Source organism: Mus musculus, chromosome 2, assembly GCF_000001635.26.
Source record: "Mus musculus strain C57BL/6J chromosome 2, GRCm38.p6 C57BL/6J".
NCBI classification, from domain to species: domain Eukaryota; kingdom Metazoa; phylum Chordata; class Mammalia; order Rodentia; family Muridae; genus Mus; species Mus musculus.
This window is the reverse complement of record NC_000068.7, coordinates 58,147,478-58,163,465: the sequence shown is the minus strand read 5'-3', so window position 1 is coordinate 58,163,465 and position 15,988 is coordinate 58,147,478. Positions and strand designations below refer to the sequence as shown.

At 41.2% G+C, this 15,988-nt stretch overlaps 1 protein-coding gene across 3 annotated transcripts in view; it reads left to right on the top strand.

The window, feature by feature from the left end:
* Positions 1–15,988, top strand: part of Cytip (cytohesin 1 interacting protein) — a 66,411-nt gene that overhangs the window by 32,084 nt on the left and 18,339 nt on the right. The window contains exons 1-6 of one of the 3 annotated variants that reach the window (XM_006498013.3): positions 2,814–2,965; positions 3,200–3,584; positions 11,703–11,752; positions 12,298–12,352; positions 15,198–15,300; positions 15,498–15,591. In XM_006498013.3, the coding sequence (XP_006498076.1) occupies positions 3,411–3,584; positions 11,703–11,752; positions 12,298–12,352; positions 15,198–15,300; positions 15,498–15,591 (476 nt within the window). In that variant the 5' untranslated portion in view covers positions 2,814–2,965; positions 3,200–3,410. Of the gene's footprint in view, positions 1–2,813; positions 2,966–3,199; positions 3,585–11,702; positions 11,753–12,297; positions 12,353–15,197; positions 15,301–15,497; positions 15,592–15,988 lie in introns of those variants that run through there. The other 2 variants (XM_006498012.4, NM_139200.4) reach the window with 2 other exon arrangements.

Below are 15,988 nucleotides of genomic sequence, written 5' to 3'. Positions count from 1 at the left end.
GCAAGTTCATAGGGAACTTAGGTTGTTTCCTTTGAAGGGTTCCCTTCTGAGTTCTTACTACTTAAAACCAAACTCAGCAGTAATAGCTGATTTTGTATAGTATGTTAAACATAGACGCTTACGTCTGTTCCTTCTAAATGCCATGTTTATATACGTGGAGACTGAGCATACATGAATCCTATGTAGAGTGTGTGAATCAGCTCAGGCTGCTGGAAAATAGACAAAGCGTAACAAGTCCCATAGTATAGGACGCACCATTCACTGGTTGGCTGTACACACAAGACATTTGTATTTTCAGGATCCTGGAGGCTTCCAAGTCCAAGATCAAAGTGCAGAATGATTCATCTGGAATATCCTCCTACCTTCAGACGGCTGCTCCCTCGTGTCCTCACGTGGAAAGAGACATCTCTGATGTCTTTTAGAAGGATATACAGTCCCTTAGATCACGGCGCAGCCCTTTGACCTCATCTAACCTTGACTACCTCTTTATCCAATAGCAGTCTACACTGGAAGTTAGGGCATTAACATATTCACACTGTGAAACACATATTAATCTGTATTCTTAAAGCAGAGCCAGGATTAGAATCTCGAAGCCTCTGTCAGACCAGAGGAATCAATATTCTTGGTATTTTCATGGACGGTTAGGATGGTTAACAGGTTGGCCACAGTTTCTTGAAGAACTTATCATTCCCCCTGTTTTCTGGACTCAGCACATCCTGTTTACCTGCCTCTACTAAATCTTCCCATGCCCATTAGGGTTTACTTCATTCATACTAAAGATGGATTTCTATAAATAAACAAAATGCTTCATTCATATAAGAAGAATACTTGCCCCAAACAATGGAAAGTAAATTTTTGGAAAACGTGGCACAGGCTTTTAAAGAATTCTGTTCCCACACTCAGATTACCCTTGAAGGAGGAACAAGATAACCCCTCTGGAATACGATATGACTCTCTCTCTCTCTCTCTCTCTCTCTCTCTCTCTCTCTCTCCTATCCATCCTTCCCTTTTCTCTTTTTTCTTTCTTCCTTCCTTCCTTTCTCTCTCTCTCTCTCTCTCTCTCTCTCTCTCTCTCTCTCTCTTTCTTTCTTTCATTTTCTTCCTTTTCATTAGGTTGGATTTACTTCCATGATGGTTCAGGAAATTACAATTCAATTAGTTTTTAACATATAACTCCTTTCTTTTTAACTAACCTTTAGTTCTCACAGAGAGACATTTCTTTTCCAGTTTATACATTTAAGACAAAATGTAAACTTGAAGTTAAAAGTTGCCTCCTGGTCTCTCCTAACTGAGAGGATGTGGTACATTAATGTAGAAACTGTCGTGAGTGTATCTGACTATGACCCACATGTGGTATTTAGATCTTAAAGAGATGATCTGAAGAAGTCTGACGGGCCTCTTTAGAAAGTAGAATGCAGAAGGAACGTCAAATCTGTCCTTTCTGTCCTATGGACACTGAAGGACACCTCAGACCTGCATGGTAGACAGATTGAGCAGATTGTCTACTGTATCCCCTTCTCACAGTAATGAAGAGGCTGAGAGGGGATGGAAGGTAAATCCTAGAGGGGGAAAAAAGCCCACAACTTCTAAAAACCTACACAGTCACACACTGCTGTAAGTCAACAATTTGGTGTCTGAAAGCTTCGTTGTCATTGAAGATGAGTCATTTTATCACAGATGACACTACTGATCGGGATATTATTCAAAGTGTGTAGTAAGTGGCACGATGCAGGCCTCAAGAATCAGAAGAGAGACCCGAACCATCATGGTTGGCCAGTTCGTAAATACATTCATGGGTGTGGCCTGACTGATGTGTATGGGCAGGGAGCAGATGTGCCTTTGTTTTTTTTTAATACTAGTGGAATATAAATGTAAATGTAGTTATTGAAAGAGTCAGCATGTTAGGTGCATTTTATGGCATATAGTGAAACATGCTTCCAGTCAATCATTAATGTCTGCAATCTACAGACTAATACCTCATAACACTGAATTTGTACAGTTACTGTTTTCATCTATAGAACTTGGCTTGATTCAATGTTTGCAAGTATTAACACATTTACCTGACTGTAAAATTCCTAGAGGAAAAAAAAAATTGTTAAGCTACCAAAGTTACCAGCACTTTCTTTTGAATTACACATATCTGCCCCCTAGAAGGATGTGTGCTTGTAATCTCCAACTTAGATTTTATATGTTTTAAGGGACATCGTCTTCTTTCTATTCTTATTCAGTTCCAACAGTAAGGAGTCATGCTGTGTTAGAGCGTTACCGTTCTCCGATCCGGCTTCCTCTTTTCATTAATTCTGACGACTTTATGACTCACACTTGGCCAGTTCTGCTTGGGTTGAACCCACTTCGAGTTCTAGTGCACGCATTCCATTCTAGCTCGGAGCTTTTCTAACTCTTGTAAACTCTAGTAGTGACCTTCCAAACGACTTTTACGTGCGTGTTTGACTTCTGTGCTATTTAAAACTTCTCCTTTTTATTTTTGCTTTGATTCTGCCTTTTACGTACTTTCCTGCTTCTGGGTGAAACCCGTTATCTTCAACTACTTGAAAAATACAAAATTTAAAAAATAAAAAAAGCAACTGTTTTCAAGTCCCTCCCCCCACCGTGATGGCACACTGCCACAGGAACCATCCTGTGTTATCTCAGCTTGACTACCCCCTTCTTTCCCACTGCTTTCTTCCCCCCTAAAGTTGTAGGTATGAGTAGCCCCAGATACGAACAATGTTCTGCACTAAATACGCTGCCTTTCCTTCCCCTCCCCGTTATGTTCTTATAAAGCTGATGGGTAATTGCGGTAAGAATAAAGCGGCATAAAGGCAATTAGGTGAATGTCAAACGGCTACAGCTCTAGGGACAGAATGCATTTTTGATGAACTTTAATGAGGTAGAGGGAGGAACACCACAAGGACTTTACCAGAGAACAACCTGGCCAGCACCTGTGACATTTACAGCCAAAAGAGTGAGTGAGGGCACAGTCTGTTAAGTGCACGGGGGTGCTAATATTAAATGAGCAAACGGGTAGGAAGCAAATGAGCGAACTTGAACAAAGTTGTTTTCTTTTCTTTTCTTTCTCTGGAAAATTCTGTTTTGAGTACCCGTAGCCATAGAGTATCAAACTCTATGTTCCGGCTGTTTGAGGGAGGAAAAGTACACTGATTTTTTTCTTTTTCTTTTTTTTTTTTTTTAATTGTAGAAAAGGAACGCAAGGTTCTCTCAGGAGCACTGGAGAGTAGGAGTGACCTCCTCTATAGGCTTTGTGCAACAGTGTCTCAAACCACAGCAGTCACATGGGTTCTGTTGGCTTTGCTACTTTTTCGACTGCGTGTCAGAGGGCTGTGCATTTCGCTTCCTCCCTCCTGCAAGGCCAGGGAACCATGTGTTGGCGGGATTAATCTTTGCCCACAATGTCTCTGCAAAGGTTTCTGCAGCGGCAGGGCAGCAATGGCAATTTGGAGTACTGTGCTGACTCTGCCTACGGCTCCTACTCCGTCCTCACGGGCCAGCTCACGATGGAAGACAACCGAAGGATTCAAGTGCTGGCAGACACTGTAGCTACTTTGCCCCGGGGACGAAAGCAGGTAAGGTTGCTGCGCTGTCTAGAGTGTTCACGTTTGCCTGACCTCTGCTGAAAGTGGTACCTGCTCCTGCGTGTCTCTGTTAACTTTGACTACCAGCCTTATTCCCCGCGCTTAGGAGTCATTTCGGTTCTTATTCAAAGGAGAGTTCTTTTCCCTGAGGAGAACCTCTGTCTACTACCCAATTAACTTAGGAGTTAATGACTGAGAGTACATGTGAGGGGGGAGGTGACATGTCTACCAGAGATAGTATCACAGTTGAAGGATAGAAAAACAGTCACTTTTTTTTTTTTTTAAAGTAAGACTCAAATATTTATCTTCATTTAAAGATGTGCTCAGGTAAAATGAAAGTTGTTGAGAACAATGAACATGAAGGTCGTTTACAGGTACACAACCCACACGATCAACACTCCTCCGTTTGTGTGTCTGTTCATTGTCTCCCTCTGGGCTTACCTCCAGGCCCCGTCAGTTCACAATCGAGAGAAGACTTCTCCTTGAACACTACCTCTGTCAGCCAAGTGAATTCTTCAGTCCTGGAGCAATGATAGAACCTTGGGCTATTGGGAAGTAGGACTATTTCGGGGAGGTGAATGGGCTGCTTGGTAGCTGTGGCATACAGAGCAAGTTGGTAGCTGCCCCCCTCACATTATGTCTTTCTGAAAAGGAAGCTATCAAACTAAACTCCATTCACTTGATTAGGTAACAGCAGAAACAACTTCCTTGAACCCTCTGCCCTTTAAGTAAGGAAATGTACAGGGCACTCAGCACTCAATAAAGGCTGTTCGAAAATTTTTATGAAATGTCTTTAGAGATGAAAACTCAACTGGAAAAGTATGTGTCTAGTGAATTTGTTCTGAATCTTTGGTCTTCCATTTGTAATACATAAGAATGAACTATATACCACTTTATGTATTTTGATCATATACTTTTCTATAAGGTCCAAGGTGTGTATTTGAATTTATATAAACAGTCATGCACAAGATGTTTAGAACTGACTTAAAACACAGCTTTGTGGCTTACTACATTGTGCATATTGTGTTCTCCTCTGAGCTCATCTAACTTCAGCATTACAAAGTTGAAGCGTAGGGGAGAGTCAGGACCTGATGTGGTGAGTGGATTCCTTGGCATTTTCCACAGTGATGAAGCTCATTTGCTAGTAGTTGATTGTCATTCTCAATCCAACGTGTTTTTATAATACAAAGTTTGGTGAACATCTGTATCGATTTATAAATGGGCAACACAGGAAACGCCAACGGGTTTACTCAGATTCTAAACAGAGAGCAGTCTGTTTCTCTTTCTATTTAATACAAAGCCATTACACCAAATTCTGATCATTTGCTATCCTACTATTTGTTCTCGGCATATATCACTTACCAGGAAAAATACTGTTAATAACTGCACCACGGAGGGAATCTTTCCAGATCTTGTTCTCAGCTCAGGCTTTACACGTTGCCAGTCCCTGCCAGGTAAATCAAACTATATGTCAGCCCTGAGGGCTGGAGAAGGGTTAGCATTAGGGGACAGTTTGAGCAGGTGTATATGTAATATGTCTCCATAAACTGTCTTAGGCTTCCTAAGCATGGGAATCCCTAATGTGGGGACACAGACTCTGGTGTGTCAGGAAAATCCAGTGTGTGCCTGTGAGAGTTGAGAGGAGGGACAGCATGTGGCCAGTTTCCTTGAGAAAATAGTGCAGTTGGTTCTTGCTATCCACAGAGCATTGGTTCCAAAACTACCATCTTTGAAAATCAAAGACCAGAGATGTTGGACTCCCTGATATAAAATGGCAGCATATTTGCCTATAAACTACTAAGACCATGTCTAATACCTAAGACAATATCACTTGCTATGTGAGTAGCTGTCACATTATAGCATTTAGAGACTGAGGGTCGAAAAGAAACATACACATGTTCAGTACAGAACATGCCATGTGTTTCATTTCTATGGAGTATTTTCATCATCAGATGGTTGAATAGACAGATTCAGAACTATGATTTGACCAGCACCTATAGCCATTGAATAATTGGTTTGAGATATTGTGGATTTTAGGAAGTTCGTTCTAGAAATGAGACAAGTAGGTGGAGGAACTTTTACTGTAGTTGGTGAAGGAGTAGACGAGGCAATGGAGAGAAACGGTAAAGACTTGGTGATCAACAGCAGTAAGAACCAAGGAGATACAGCTGGCTTTTAAGCCTGAGTTTAGATAGTACAAAGTGGAAAAGGACAGTAAGAAGGACTGGATGGGTATTAAAGGGGACCGTAGAGGGATTTATGAATATAAAATGTGTGAGCACACAGACTTGCTATGCCATCCACTTATGTACGGGCCCTGTTGTATTTCTTCCCTTTCTCTTCTCATACATTTAAACACACTGTGTGATGTACTTCCCCTATCCTTGAAACCTTTTCTTACTTTTCTATTTCCCAAAGGGGAAAAAAACAAAACAAAAACAAAAAGAAACCAAACATTTTGGGCATAGACTCCTATAATCCCTTTCAGTGAATCTTCACAAAGGTATATGTCAAGATTTTATAATTTCCCACAGGGATTATTGCCTCCTATTAATTATTTCTTAGAAAAACAAACAGACAAGCAAACAACAATAACAAAAACAGCAGCCCACCCCTCTGGCCCTGTGTGAATGGTCTGTACCAGGATCTCAGTGAGGCAATTGCGGTAACAGGTGTTCCTCTGTCTGCTGTTATTCTCACTACTCTGAGGGTGACGTCAGTGTTCATACTTCTTGTTGTTGTGGCTTTGGCTTCTGCAAAGCTATAACTGGCTAGCTTGTAGCTTCAGCTTAATTTTCAGGATCCACTGGTTGTTTGCACTCAGAGTTGTTTAAAAATAGATCTCTCTCTCTCTCTCTCTCTCTCTCTCTGTGTGTGTGTGTATTATTTCAGTACCTGCATTTGTAGAAGTGCCAGACACACCAAGAATGCTTCTAATTTTGAAACTTGGTTTTTTTTTTTAAAGTGGGGGGGGGGGCAAAGTCCCTGCAATATAAACTCTTGAGGGAGGGTGTTGCGAGGAAAGGGAAGTTTTATAACCATGCCATGCCCTAGGGGTAGGTATTGTGCCTGACTGCCTCTCCCAGGAGACTGTACTGAAGGTGGCTCTTACCTAGTGCTCCAGGGACAGCAGGGAATCTGGCACACAGGTATGACGTTTGAGTATGAATTAGACCCAAACAGATCATCATTGTCTAATTTTCTCTTGGTGAGGAAATTAGCGCTAATGAGGAAGCTTCTGGATGGCTGGTTTCACATACAGTTTTGGTTAGGGATGGTGCTAAATGCTTGTAATGGGTATAGCTCTGGGTAGGTTCTGCCTACAGGGAGGACTTTCTTTGTCCTAGTACCTCATCAATAGGCAACATCAATACTGTGGTGTTATGTCTGGGTTAATACCCAACCATTCTTTAAGATGTATTTATTTGAGTTCATGAGTACACTGTTGCTGTCTTCAGAGACAGCAGGAGAGGGTACCACATCCCATTTCAGGTGGTTGGGAGCCACCATGTCATTGTTAGGAATGGAACTCAGGACCTCTGGAAGAGCAGTCAGTGCTCTTAACTGCTGAGCCATCTCTCCAGCCCTTCAACCATTCTTTAAAAGAGGTGCGGGGCTGTGATCAGACCTTCCTGTAAGCTGGGACAACCCATTTACGGGAGTATGGGTCAGATAAGTGTGACGTCGACTTTACTTTCGTTATTTTGTTGTGTCTTTGGATAGTTTGATAATCCTTTCTGTCTTAATGGTCTGACTTTCAAAAGTAGGGGAGAGCTGTATTCATGAAACAGCTGGGAGTAAAAGTGAGATAAGCAGGCAACTGGGAAGAGTCAAGGACATAACTTGAAACAAAGTACTTAAAAAAAAAAAAAGAAAAGAAAAAAAAAAAGGAAGAGAAAAAAAGGCCCACTTCCGAATCTGTACCCTCTCCTTACCACACCTACATTTTGTGTGTGTGTGTGTGTGTGTGTGTGTGTGTGTGTGTGTGGTGGGGGGTGGTGGGGGGGTGGCGGGAAGTGAGTTCACAGAACCCGGGCGAGAACATAACAGTCTAACCTAGCAACAAAAATGACTTCAGTGTTGGTCTCTGAGCTGCTCTGTGGCAGGTTATCCATCAAGCTGTGTTTCCGATTTCCTTCTATTTTGCACACTGACAGCTGCTGTATTTGGTCTTGATTTTGCACTAAAGAGAGACCCGTGAATCACACTGCATAGCAGGAGACATGGTGTGTGGAATATTAATGCTTTGTCTCTTAAGTTGTCTCACTGAAAGCAGAGGAACTTCTCTAAGATCAGCCCCAGACACCAGGCTCCTGGCTAGTGAGTAGATAAGGAGCCTCCTGTACTGTAGTCAGAGCCCAATGTGTAGCTTTCAAGCCTGCCAAATTGCTAAACCTAGACTTCTCATATTAGATAATGTGTAATAAAAGACAGCTGTTGTCAGCATATGCTGTAAATTGCACACCAGTTCTCCATTCATGAATTTGGGGGCGGGGTTTGGGGCATCATTACAACTCAGAAGAACTCTGGCTGGGAGGGCAGTCTGGGGCACACCTACTCCATCCAAGTCTACATCTTTAAATAGGGCTGGTGCATGCTAGGGAGAGGGAGATGGGGAAAGCTTGATTCAGAAGTCTTGGGCACACTCCGAGTAAGACAGGCAGTTTAGCAGGCGAGCAAGGCAGAAGCTTGAGAGTTTCTTTTAGCTCATCCCAGATAAAAATTAAGAGGACACTGTGTCAAGATGTGCCCGATCCCTGCCTGGGAGTGGTGGCACATGCCTTTAATTCCAGCACTTGGGAGGCAGAGGCAGGCAGATTTCTGAGTTCCAGGCCAGCCTGGTCTAGAGAGTGAGTTCCAGGACAGCCAGGACTACACAGAGAAGTCCTGTCTCAAAAACAAACAAACAAGCAAACAAATGAGCAAGATGTAACTGTTCCCTCCCACCCCCATCAGAGAGTATGATGGTAGCTATTGTATTTAAATTGCTTTTTTATTTATATGTTCATTGCTTAAAATAGCCTATTTGCTAATCCATAATGGAAGGTAATTTATAATCTGATTTAGTTTGAACTTTTGTGTCACTGATAACCCAAACAAATGAGTAGCAGGAGTGCTCCACCGTTGCCTTAATATTCACTTTTAGTCAGAGAGCTACACAGAACTGTTAAAAAGGGGGAAGCTAGGGGCACCCTCTTCTGTATAGAGAAACCTGTTTGGTGGACCTAGAAGATTATAGACTTAAATCTATGCAAAATAACCAGTCACTTAAGAGGCACAGTGAAGAACTCTTGAGACTTCCAACAATTCTATAAATACTGGGCAAGGAAAAGGACTTTTAACATTATGGTAGCCAGACATTTTATTAATTCTTGCCACCTGTTTGATTTGTGAGGACTAATTACATCTCTCCAAAATTCATTCATTTAGCATTAGTTTTATTTGTTTTCCTTAGCTCTCTTTTTATACTACTTGATTTTTGAGTAGTTTCTTACCATCCTGTTGGTTTCTTTTGGTCTTTTCTATACTATATTTTAGATTTTATTTTTTTTCTTTTAAAAAATCACCCTTGGAGCTGGGCATGATGGCGAACGCCTATAATCCCAGCACTTGGGAGGCAGAGGCAGGCAGATTTCTGAGTTCGAGGTCAGCCTGGTCTACAAAGTGAGTTCCAGGACAGCCAGAGCTATACAGAGAACCCTATCTCAAAAAACCAAAAAAAAAAAAATTACCCTTGGATTTTTTCCCCTAAGAACATTTAGTTTAACGAAGGACAAAGTTAGAGAGGGATCTTAGCACATCACATTGAACTGAATGCCTCACCGACAGTCACTTGCAGATGGCATCTGAGGCTTAGTCTGTCTGTCTGTTTTACTATTTTTAAAGTCATAATCTACCCTTGGCCTCTCGTGAAGCACTGGGGTGGAAAGTAAAAGCTGTGTATTTCCCCAGAGTCTCAAAGCATACAGATGGCTATCTGCAGAAGTGAAGCACTCCATCAAATACACTCTATGCCCTTCATATACATGCCCTCGTGTAGACACATACACGCCTCTAGATGAATGATAAGGGAATGATGTACAAACCACAATAGCAAGAGCAACGTTTTAAAAACATAAAGTCCTTAGCGGTGGTTATAATGAACAGAATTAAAGACAGCTGAAACAAGTACCTGAAAATATGTGAATTAGCTGTGAAATACAAGGAAATGCCAATAATGAAAACAGATTAAGAAAATCTGAGCACACAATAGGGTGAGATGGACAATGCTTGCAAATACACCTTTTAAAAAGACCTTTCACAAGGATGGAGCCTTCAGATGGAGCCTTCTGACTTAACTGAAAGTTCCCACTCTTGTTAATCTCTCCCCCCGCCACCCTGTGTGTGTGTGTGTGTGGGGGGGTACATTCGTACATTCAGTAATTTAGGCACAAAACCAGATTATTGTAAACCATTCCAATTGCTGTAGGTATCCCATAATTAGTCCTTATAAATCAAAAGCCGAAACTTATTACGAGCCGAGATGATAATTTTAGGTCTGAGCCCTTCTGCTTGAGATTCCAGGTATAACTGACAAAAGAACACAGAGCAATTGTTACGTATAAAATCTGTGGATGACTACACTTCTCCGATATGTATAGTGACTGGTGGCTGAATTCTTAACACTGAGGCATCCCAGAAAATTGTGCAATTGTTGGCATTTGGTGGCTGGCAATTGAGTAACACAGATTTCTGTGGAACTTGTCCTGTATGCATTAATTTCTCCTGTGTATTTTCCATGTGTGCTTTTATCCCCACATCATTTTTATTTATCTGTACCAACTGCCCGGATCCACTATTTTATTTATTTGCTTATGAATGACAATTGCAGGAAGTTGGCATTTAGACACCATGGCTTATTGGCAGAAAAGATGGCCCCTCATTAAGATCACTTGTGCTCTTGTAGAAGAGCTATATTCAATTTCCCATGCGTTTATGGAAGCTTACAACAGGTAGCCCTTAATTTGGTAACCTCTTCTGACCTTGCAGACATCAGTCACCACATAACATATGTGTGTGTGTGTAACAAAACCTTTTAAAATATAATTAGGAGCAAAAGTTATGTCTTGAGTCCTTGGAACAGTGTTTAAGAAAGGACTAATTAATAGCTAACATCTATTAAATATTTCTTTAACAAACCTACAACATTGTTAGAAATTGACCGCAGTCCTTACAACTAAGGTCTTCCCTTTTGCTGACCCCCTCTCTTTATAAGAGTCTGGCTTGACCCTGGAAGCTTATGCTTATATGACTTTTCCCAAAATGTGCAGAAGAGTGAACGTTATGTTATTTATAGCATTATGAAGTTTCTTCCCTTTCTTGGCAGGAAATCTTACTATATTCTTCCAAAACTATTGTGAAATAAGTCATAATCGAAATTGAGGTTTGGAGTCCCTCCCTTGCCTTTCCTAATCTATTTTTTATTTTCTAACCTATTTGTGCTTGGGTGGTGGTGTTGGGAACTGAGTGAGTGTCACTGTGTGTGTACGTGCATGCAATGCTGTGCGTGAGGAAGTCAGAGGACAAACTGCAGTCGGTTCTCCCCTCTCACCAATCAAACCTGGGTAGTATCTTTACCCACTGAGCCATCTTGCCAGCCATCTTCAATAATATTTTTATATGTAAGCTCGTTCTTTACATATTTTCTTAGCCTACAAAGAGTAACACACTGAACCGTTATAAACATAAGCATTTCATCAGTGTTTTAAAGAGTATGGGCTGCATGGTTTTCATATTATTCTATGTAGGTGTTTCAGTGTGGTTATAAATTGCTAATTTTGAGAAGTAGACATAAATGCAACTTAGGTGTAAAGTCCTTGCTGGACGTTTGAGGTCTGCGACATGATATGAACCCCCACCACCCTAGTATCTTACTATTTGATCTTTTCCTCATCTTCTCAACAGAATGTCTGGAGTCCCTGTTCTCTCAGACTCTCCTTTGCTGTTAAAAGAGAGTGGACATTACTAATCTTATCTAAAAGGGTTTCCAGGATAATGAGAAAGAACGTCCTTTGTAATGCAGAGCAGTTGCACACATGTCTTAAAGACCTTGCTTTTTATATTTTTCAGCTTGCGTTGGCCAGATCAAGCTCTTTGGGTGATTTTTCCTGGTCTCAAAGGTAAAGAGATTCATTTTTTCCCTTTCCTTAACATCCTTCCTTCCCCTTCCCCTTCCCCTTTTCCCCTTCTTCCCCTTCCCCTTCTTCCCCTTCCCCTTCTTCTTCTTCCCCTTCTTCCCCTTCTTCCCCTTCTTCCCCTTCTTCCCCTTCTTCCCCTTCTTCCCCTTCTTCCCCTTCTTTCTTCCCCTTCTTTCTTCCCCTTCTTTCTTCCCCTTCTTTCTTCCCCTTCTTCCCCTTCTTCCCCTTCTTCCCCTTCTTCCCCTTCTTCCCCTTCTTCCCCTTCCCCTTCCCCTTCCCTTCCCTTCCCTTCCCTTCCCTTCCCTTCCCTTCCCTTCCCTTCCCTTCCCTTCCCTTTCTCTGCCTGAGATAAGTGCAACACACACACACACACACACACACATACACACACTCACTCACACATTGCTAACCTATACTACAATTGTAGAAATGAAAGCTAATTTTCATTGTAACAGTTATTGTTAATATTAAAATATGCTAAATACTATATTTTAATATCTATGCTCTTTATTTATTTTTACTTGCAGGAAGGTTGTTACTGTGGAAAAGCAGGACAATGGAACATTTGGATTTGAAATTCAGGTGGGCAGTTTTTAAACATTTTAGATTTATTTCCAAAGGAAAAACAGGCACTAATTCCATCATGATATTTGTAAGGAACAATGAAGTCAGGGTAGGGTTAGGATGACAGTGGAGACTAGATTTTATTTAGTATGTGGTTGTTTGTTCAGTGTGTTGAGTATTATGGGGAGAGAAAATGTTGGAGCTTATATTTCTCTAGAGATGCAGCTTGCTCCTTATGCATCACTCTGGTCTTCCTTAAGGAGAACTCCAAACAAAGGTGCTTGATATTTCTGGATCTTAAATAAGAAAGCAAAAGGCATTTACAGAAGTTTATTTTCATATAATCATATTCTTGTATTGTATGTAAATCAGATTCTAAACACTTGAGTTGGGCATGGTGGTTCACAGCTTTAATCCCAGCACTTGGGAGGCAGAGGCAGGGAGTTCCAGGCTAGCCAAGACTACACTATGAGACCCTGTTTCAAAACAAACAAACAAACAAACAAACAAACAAATACTTGCCAGATGGTATATCTGTGTATATAGACTCCAATAATGTTACAATTGAGACCAGTTTTTTTTTTTTTGGAGGGGGGTATAGTGAGAAATTTATCACACACACACACACACACACACACACACCCCATAATTACAGTTTATTACTTGAAAACCATTGGTGAAAATTAGTACTGGTCTTCATAGGTTTCAATGTAGCTGTCCAAGAATATCTGTTGCCTGTCTTTTCGTAATTATATTTGAGAAGATGGAGTCACGTGGACTGTAGTCTGATTGAGTGGAACAACTTAAGTCTCATTTCCCCCACATTGTTTCTGCATTTCTTTCCCACGTGCTTTGCATAATCGTATTCTTATGCTGTATGTCAGAGTTTAGGTCTTCGTCAATGAATGCTGCTTTAAGAAAACTTTGCTATGATAGCAACCCCATGAAAGGGAACTTGGTTGTATTTTAAGAGCAGGAGCAGGAAGCTGCTACATTAAATGTGTTTCATGAGTAAAGAAACAACATGGAACGAACGGGGAAGTAGTGGGGGCAGAGGTTTCTGCTTTCTGAGCTCCATTCCTCTAAAATGTGGTGCAATCTATAATTTACCATAAAATCATTGGGACATAATTTTTTACCAAAAGAAATGTGCTAAATCTATCAGATTTTAGAAGTACAGGCCCCTCACAAGAGAGCCATTTGACTTTCTCTGAAGATAACTGTATGTCCACTCCAGCCTCTTCAAGGTTGACTAGAGGTAGTAACTGCATGCCTATCACTGATAGCTTCTGTTTCTCCCTCACCACAAGTGTGTGTGTGTGTGTGTGTGTGTGTGTGTGTGTGTGTGTGTGTAGAATCAAAGTGAAAAATCATCTTTACTAGAGGACAGACCACAGAACCGTGAAACCTTAGGAGTTCAGAGAGACCTGATGGCTTCACCTCTGAGCTACAGCGCCTATATGTCATCTCAGGGACGCTTGAGACAATTTCTTTCTGAGCCAACAGAACACAAGGATGGGAGATGTGGGTGGGTGATATGGTCATATTATTTGACCAAGTATTCTTTTCTGTGCCTTCATGGCTTCTGGTTTCCCCCTTTTAACTCTAACCCCCAAATTCACAGCTGCTCTGCAATGTGCAGTTGTACATAAATTGGAGTGTTTCTTTTGCTCTGTGCTCACTTTGATACCTAGGCACGGGAGGTGGGTTTTTCTGTTGATGTGGATTGCTATAACAGTGACTTCTAAAAGGTTTTCAGTCAGTTTTCGGCTCTTGCGGCACATGAATTAAATTGGCTTCTATTTCTACAAGGAGCTGAGCTCTGGTCTGAGGCAAGAAATTATCACAAAAGGTTTCTGATTCAGGTGGAACACATGTTATAGGCCACTTAAAGTTCCTCTTCCTTTCAAATAGAAGATTCTAAATGTACTACGTCTGAGTAGAAATCAGCATTTAACAGAATCCAGTGACTAGCTCTGGGAATATCTGTGTGTGACTGATCATCCTGTCTCAGGTGTGGAGTCCTCTAGAAGAAAGCAGCACTCTGATGTAGCTCAGCTTTTAGCAGTCAGATTTGAAAGGATAACTCGAAACACTGATTTTTTTTTTCAGAGTTACAAAATTTTTATACAGAGCAAATGTTTCCCTAGTGTTTTTATACACTTCGAAGTAAAAACCAAAAACACCAACAATAGAACTCACTGAATTATTTGTGTCAAACTGAGACATCTGGGGAAGCATCTCTCTCTCTCTCTCTCTCTCTCTCTCTCTCTCTCTAATTCATTTAGTTGGATGGTTGAAGAACTGATGAGAGAGAATTCAGGGCAGGAGGGGTCTGTGTGCTCAGAAGTGAAATTGACTGAGTCAATTAGAACAAACCTAGGGCAGATTGTCATTATTTGCAGAACTCTGATTTAATATAATTACTGTTGGCCCATCTCCCTGCTGGGTATTTTCTATCTCATACTCTCTCCCCCAATGCCTGTTTTAGCCTGGAACACCCACAAGGATCGTTTTCTTCCACTTGGCTATGGTTGTTTCATCCCTTTTAGAATTAAGACTCTTAATTTTTTTTCTTAATAAATGCACAGTGAAATCATCAGGTGGTCTCTTAGGCTTGTAAACAGAACATCTTGAGACACTCACATCCCACTTTCTTTCTCATACCGGATGTTTTATGAATGGAGTTGGCTGTTGATGATCTGGTGGGATTGCAAAATTGGTAACTTCCATTCAGTGTATGTCGAGAAAAGCTTTTCTAAAGTTGTCCTTTGCCCTAACCTATCATGCCATGGTTTTAGGTTTTGACCAATATTTGTTGACCTTTTGGAAAAGTTACTATGTATCCACTTATATTTTATAGACCTACAGACTCCAGAACCAGAACATCTGTTCCTCAGAAGTGTGCACTATGATCTGCAAAGTGCAGGAAGACAGCCCCGCTCACTGTGCTGGCCTGCAAGTTGGTAATGTAGCTCCGCTCATACTAGACGTCATTAAATACCTAAAGCCTCTTTGATAGCGAAGGTTAGGAAGCAGTTGCTGCTTTGGATTTTCTTGAGTGACACTGTGGTTTGGGAGCGTGCTTGTTTTCCCTCATTTCCATGTTGTGGGGATTGTTTACGTAGCTAATAAAACATTCATTTCTCTGGGCATCCCACAGGTGACATCTTTGCAAATGTCAATGGTGTGAGCACAGAAGGCTTTACTCACAAACAAGTGGTTGACCTGATCCGATCATCAGGAAATCTGCTAACGTAAATATCCACTTAGTTGCTGTGGGGTTTCAAAGATGTTTTGGTGTCTGGGAATACCTGACAAGTGGGTGGCTTGTCTGGTTTTGTAGACATTATTTGTCTGTGGTGCACAAGAATGCAGCATACACAGCGGTGGGGTATGGACATTTTTATTGGCCCCTTTGTTTCCCAGGGTTTCATGAGTCAACATCTGAAGTCAGGAGACACTAGACAAAAGTCCTTGTGGGAGGGACATCAATTGCTAATGTATTTTTAATGTCAATTCAATAAAACTGGCACACATTTCTTTGGACCAAGAGAAATTGGTCCTATTCTCACAGTTCATGAAATCTTTGAGCTACAATGTTTTTTCCCCTCTCTCATATGCCTCAAACCTCTTGATTTTTTTCCCTCTGTC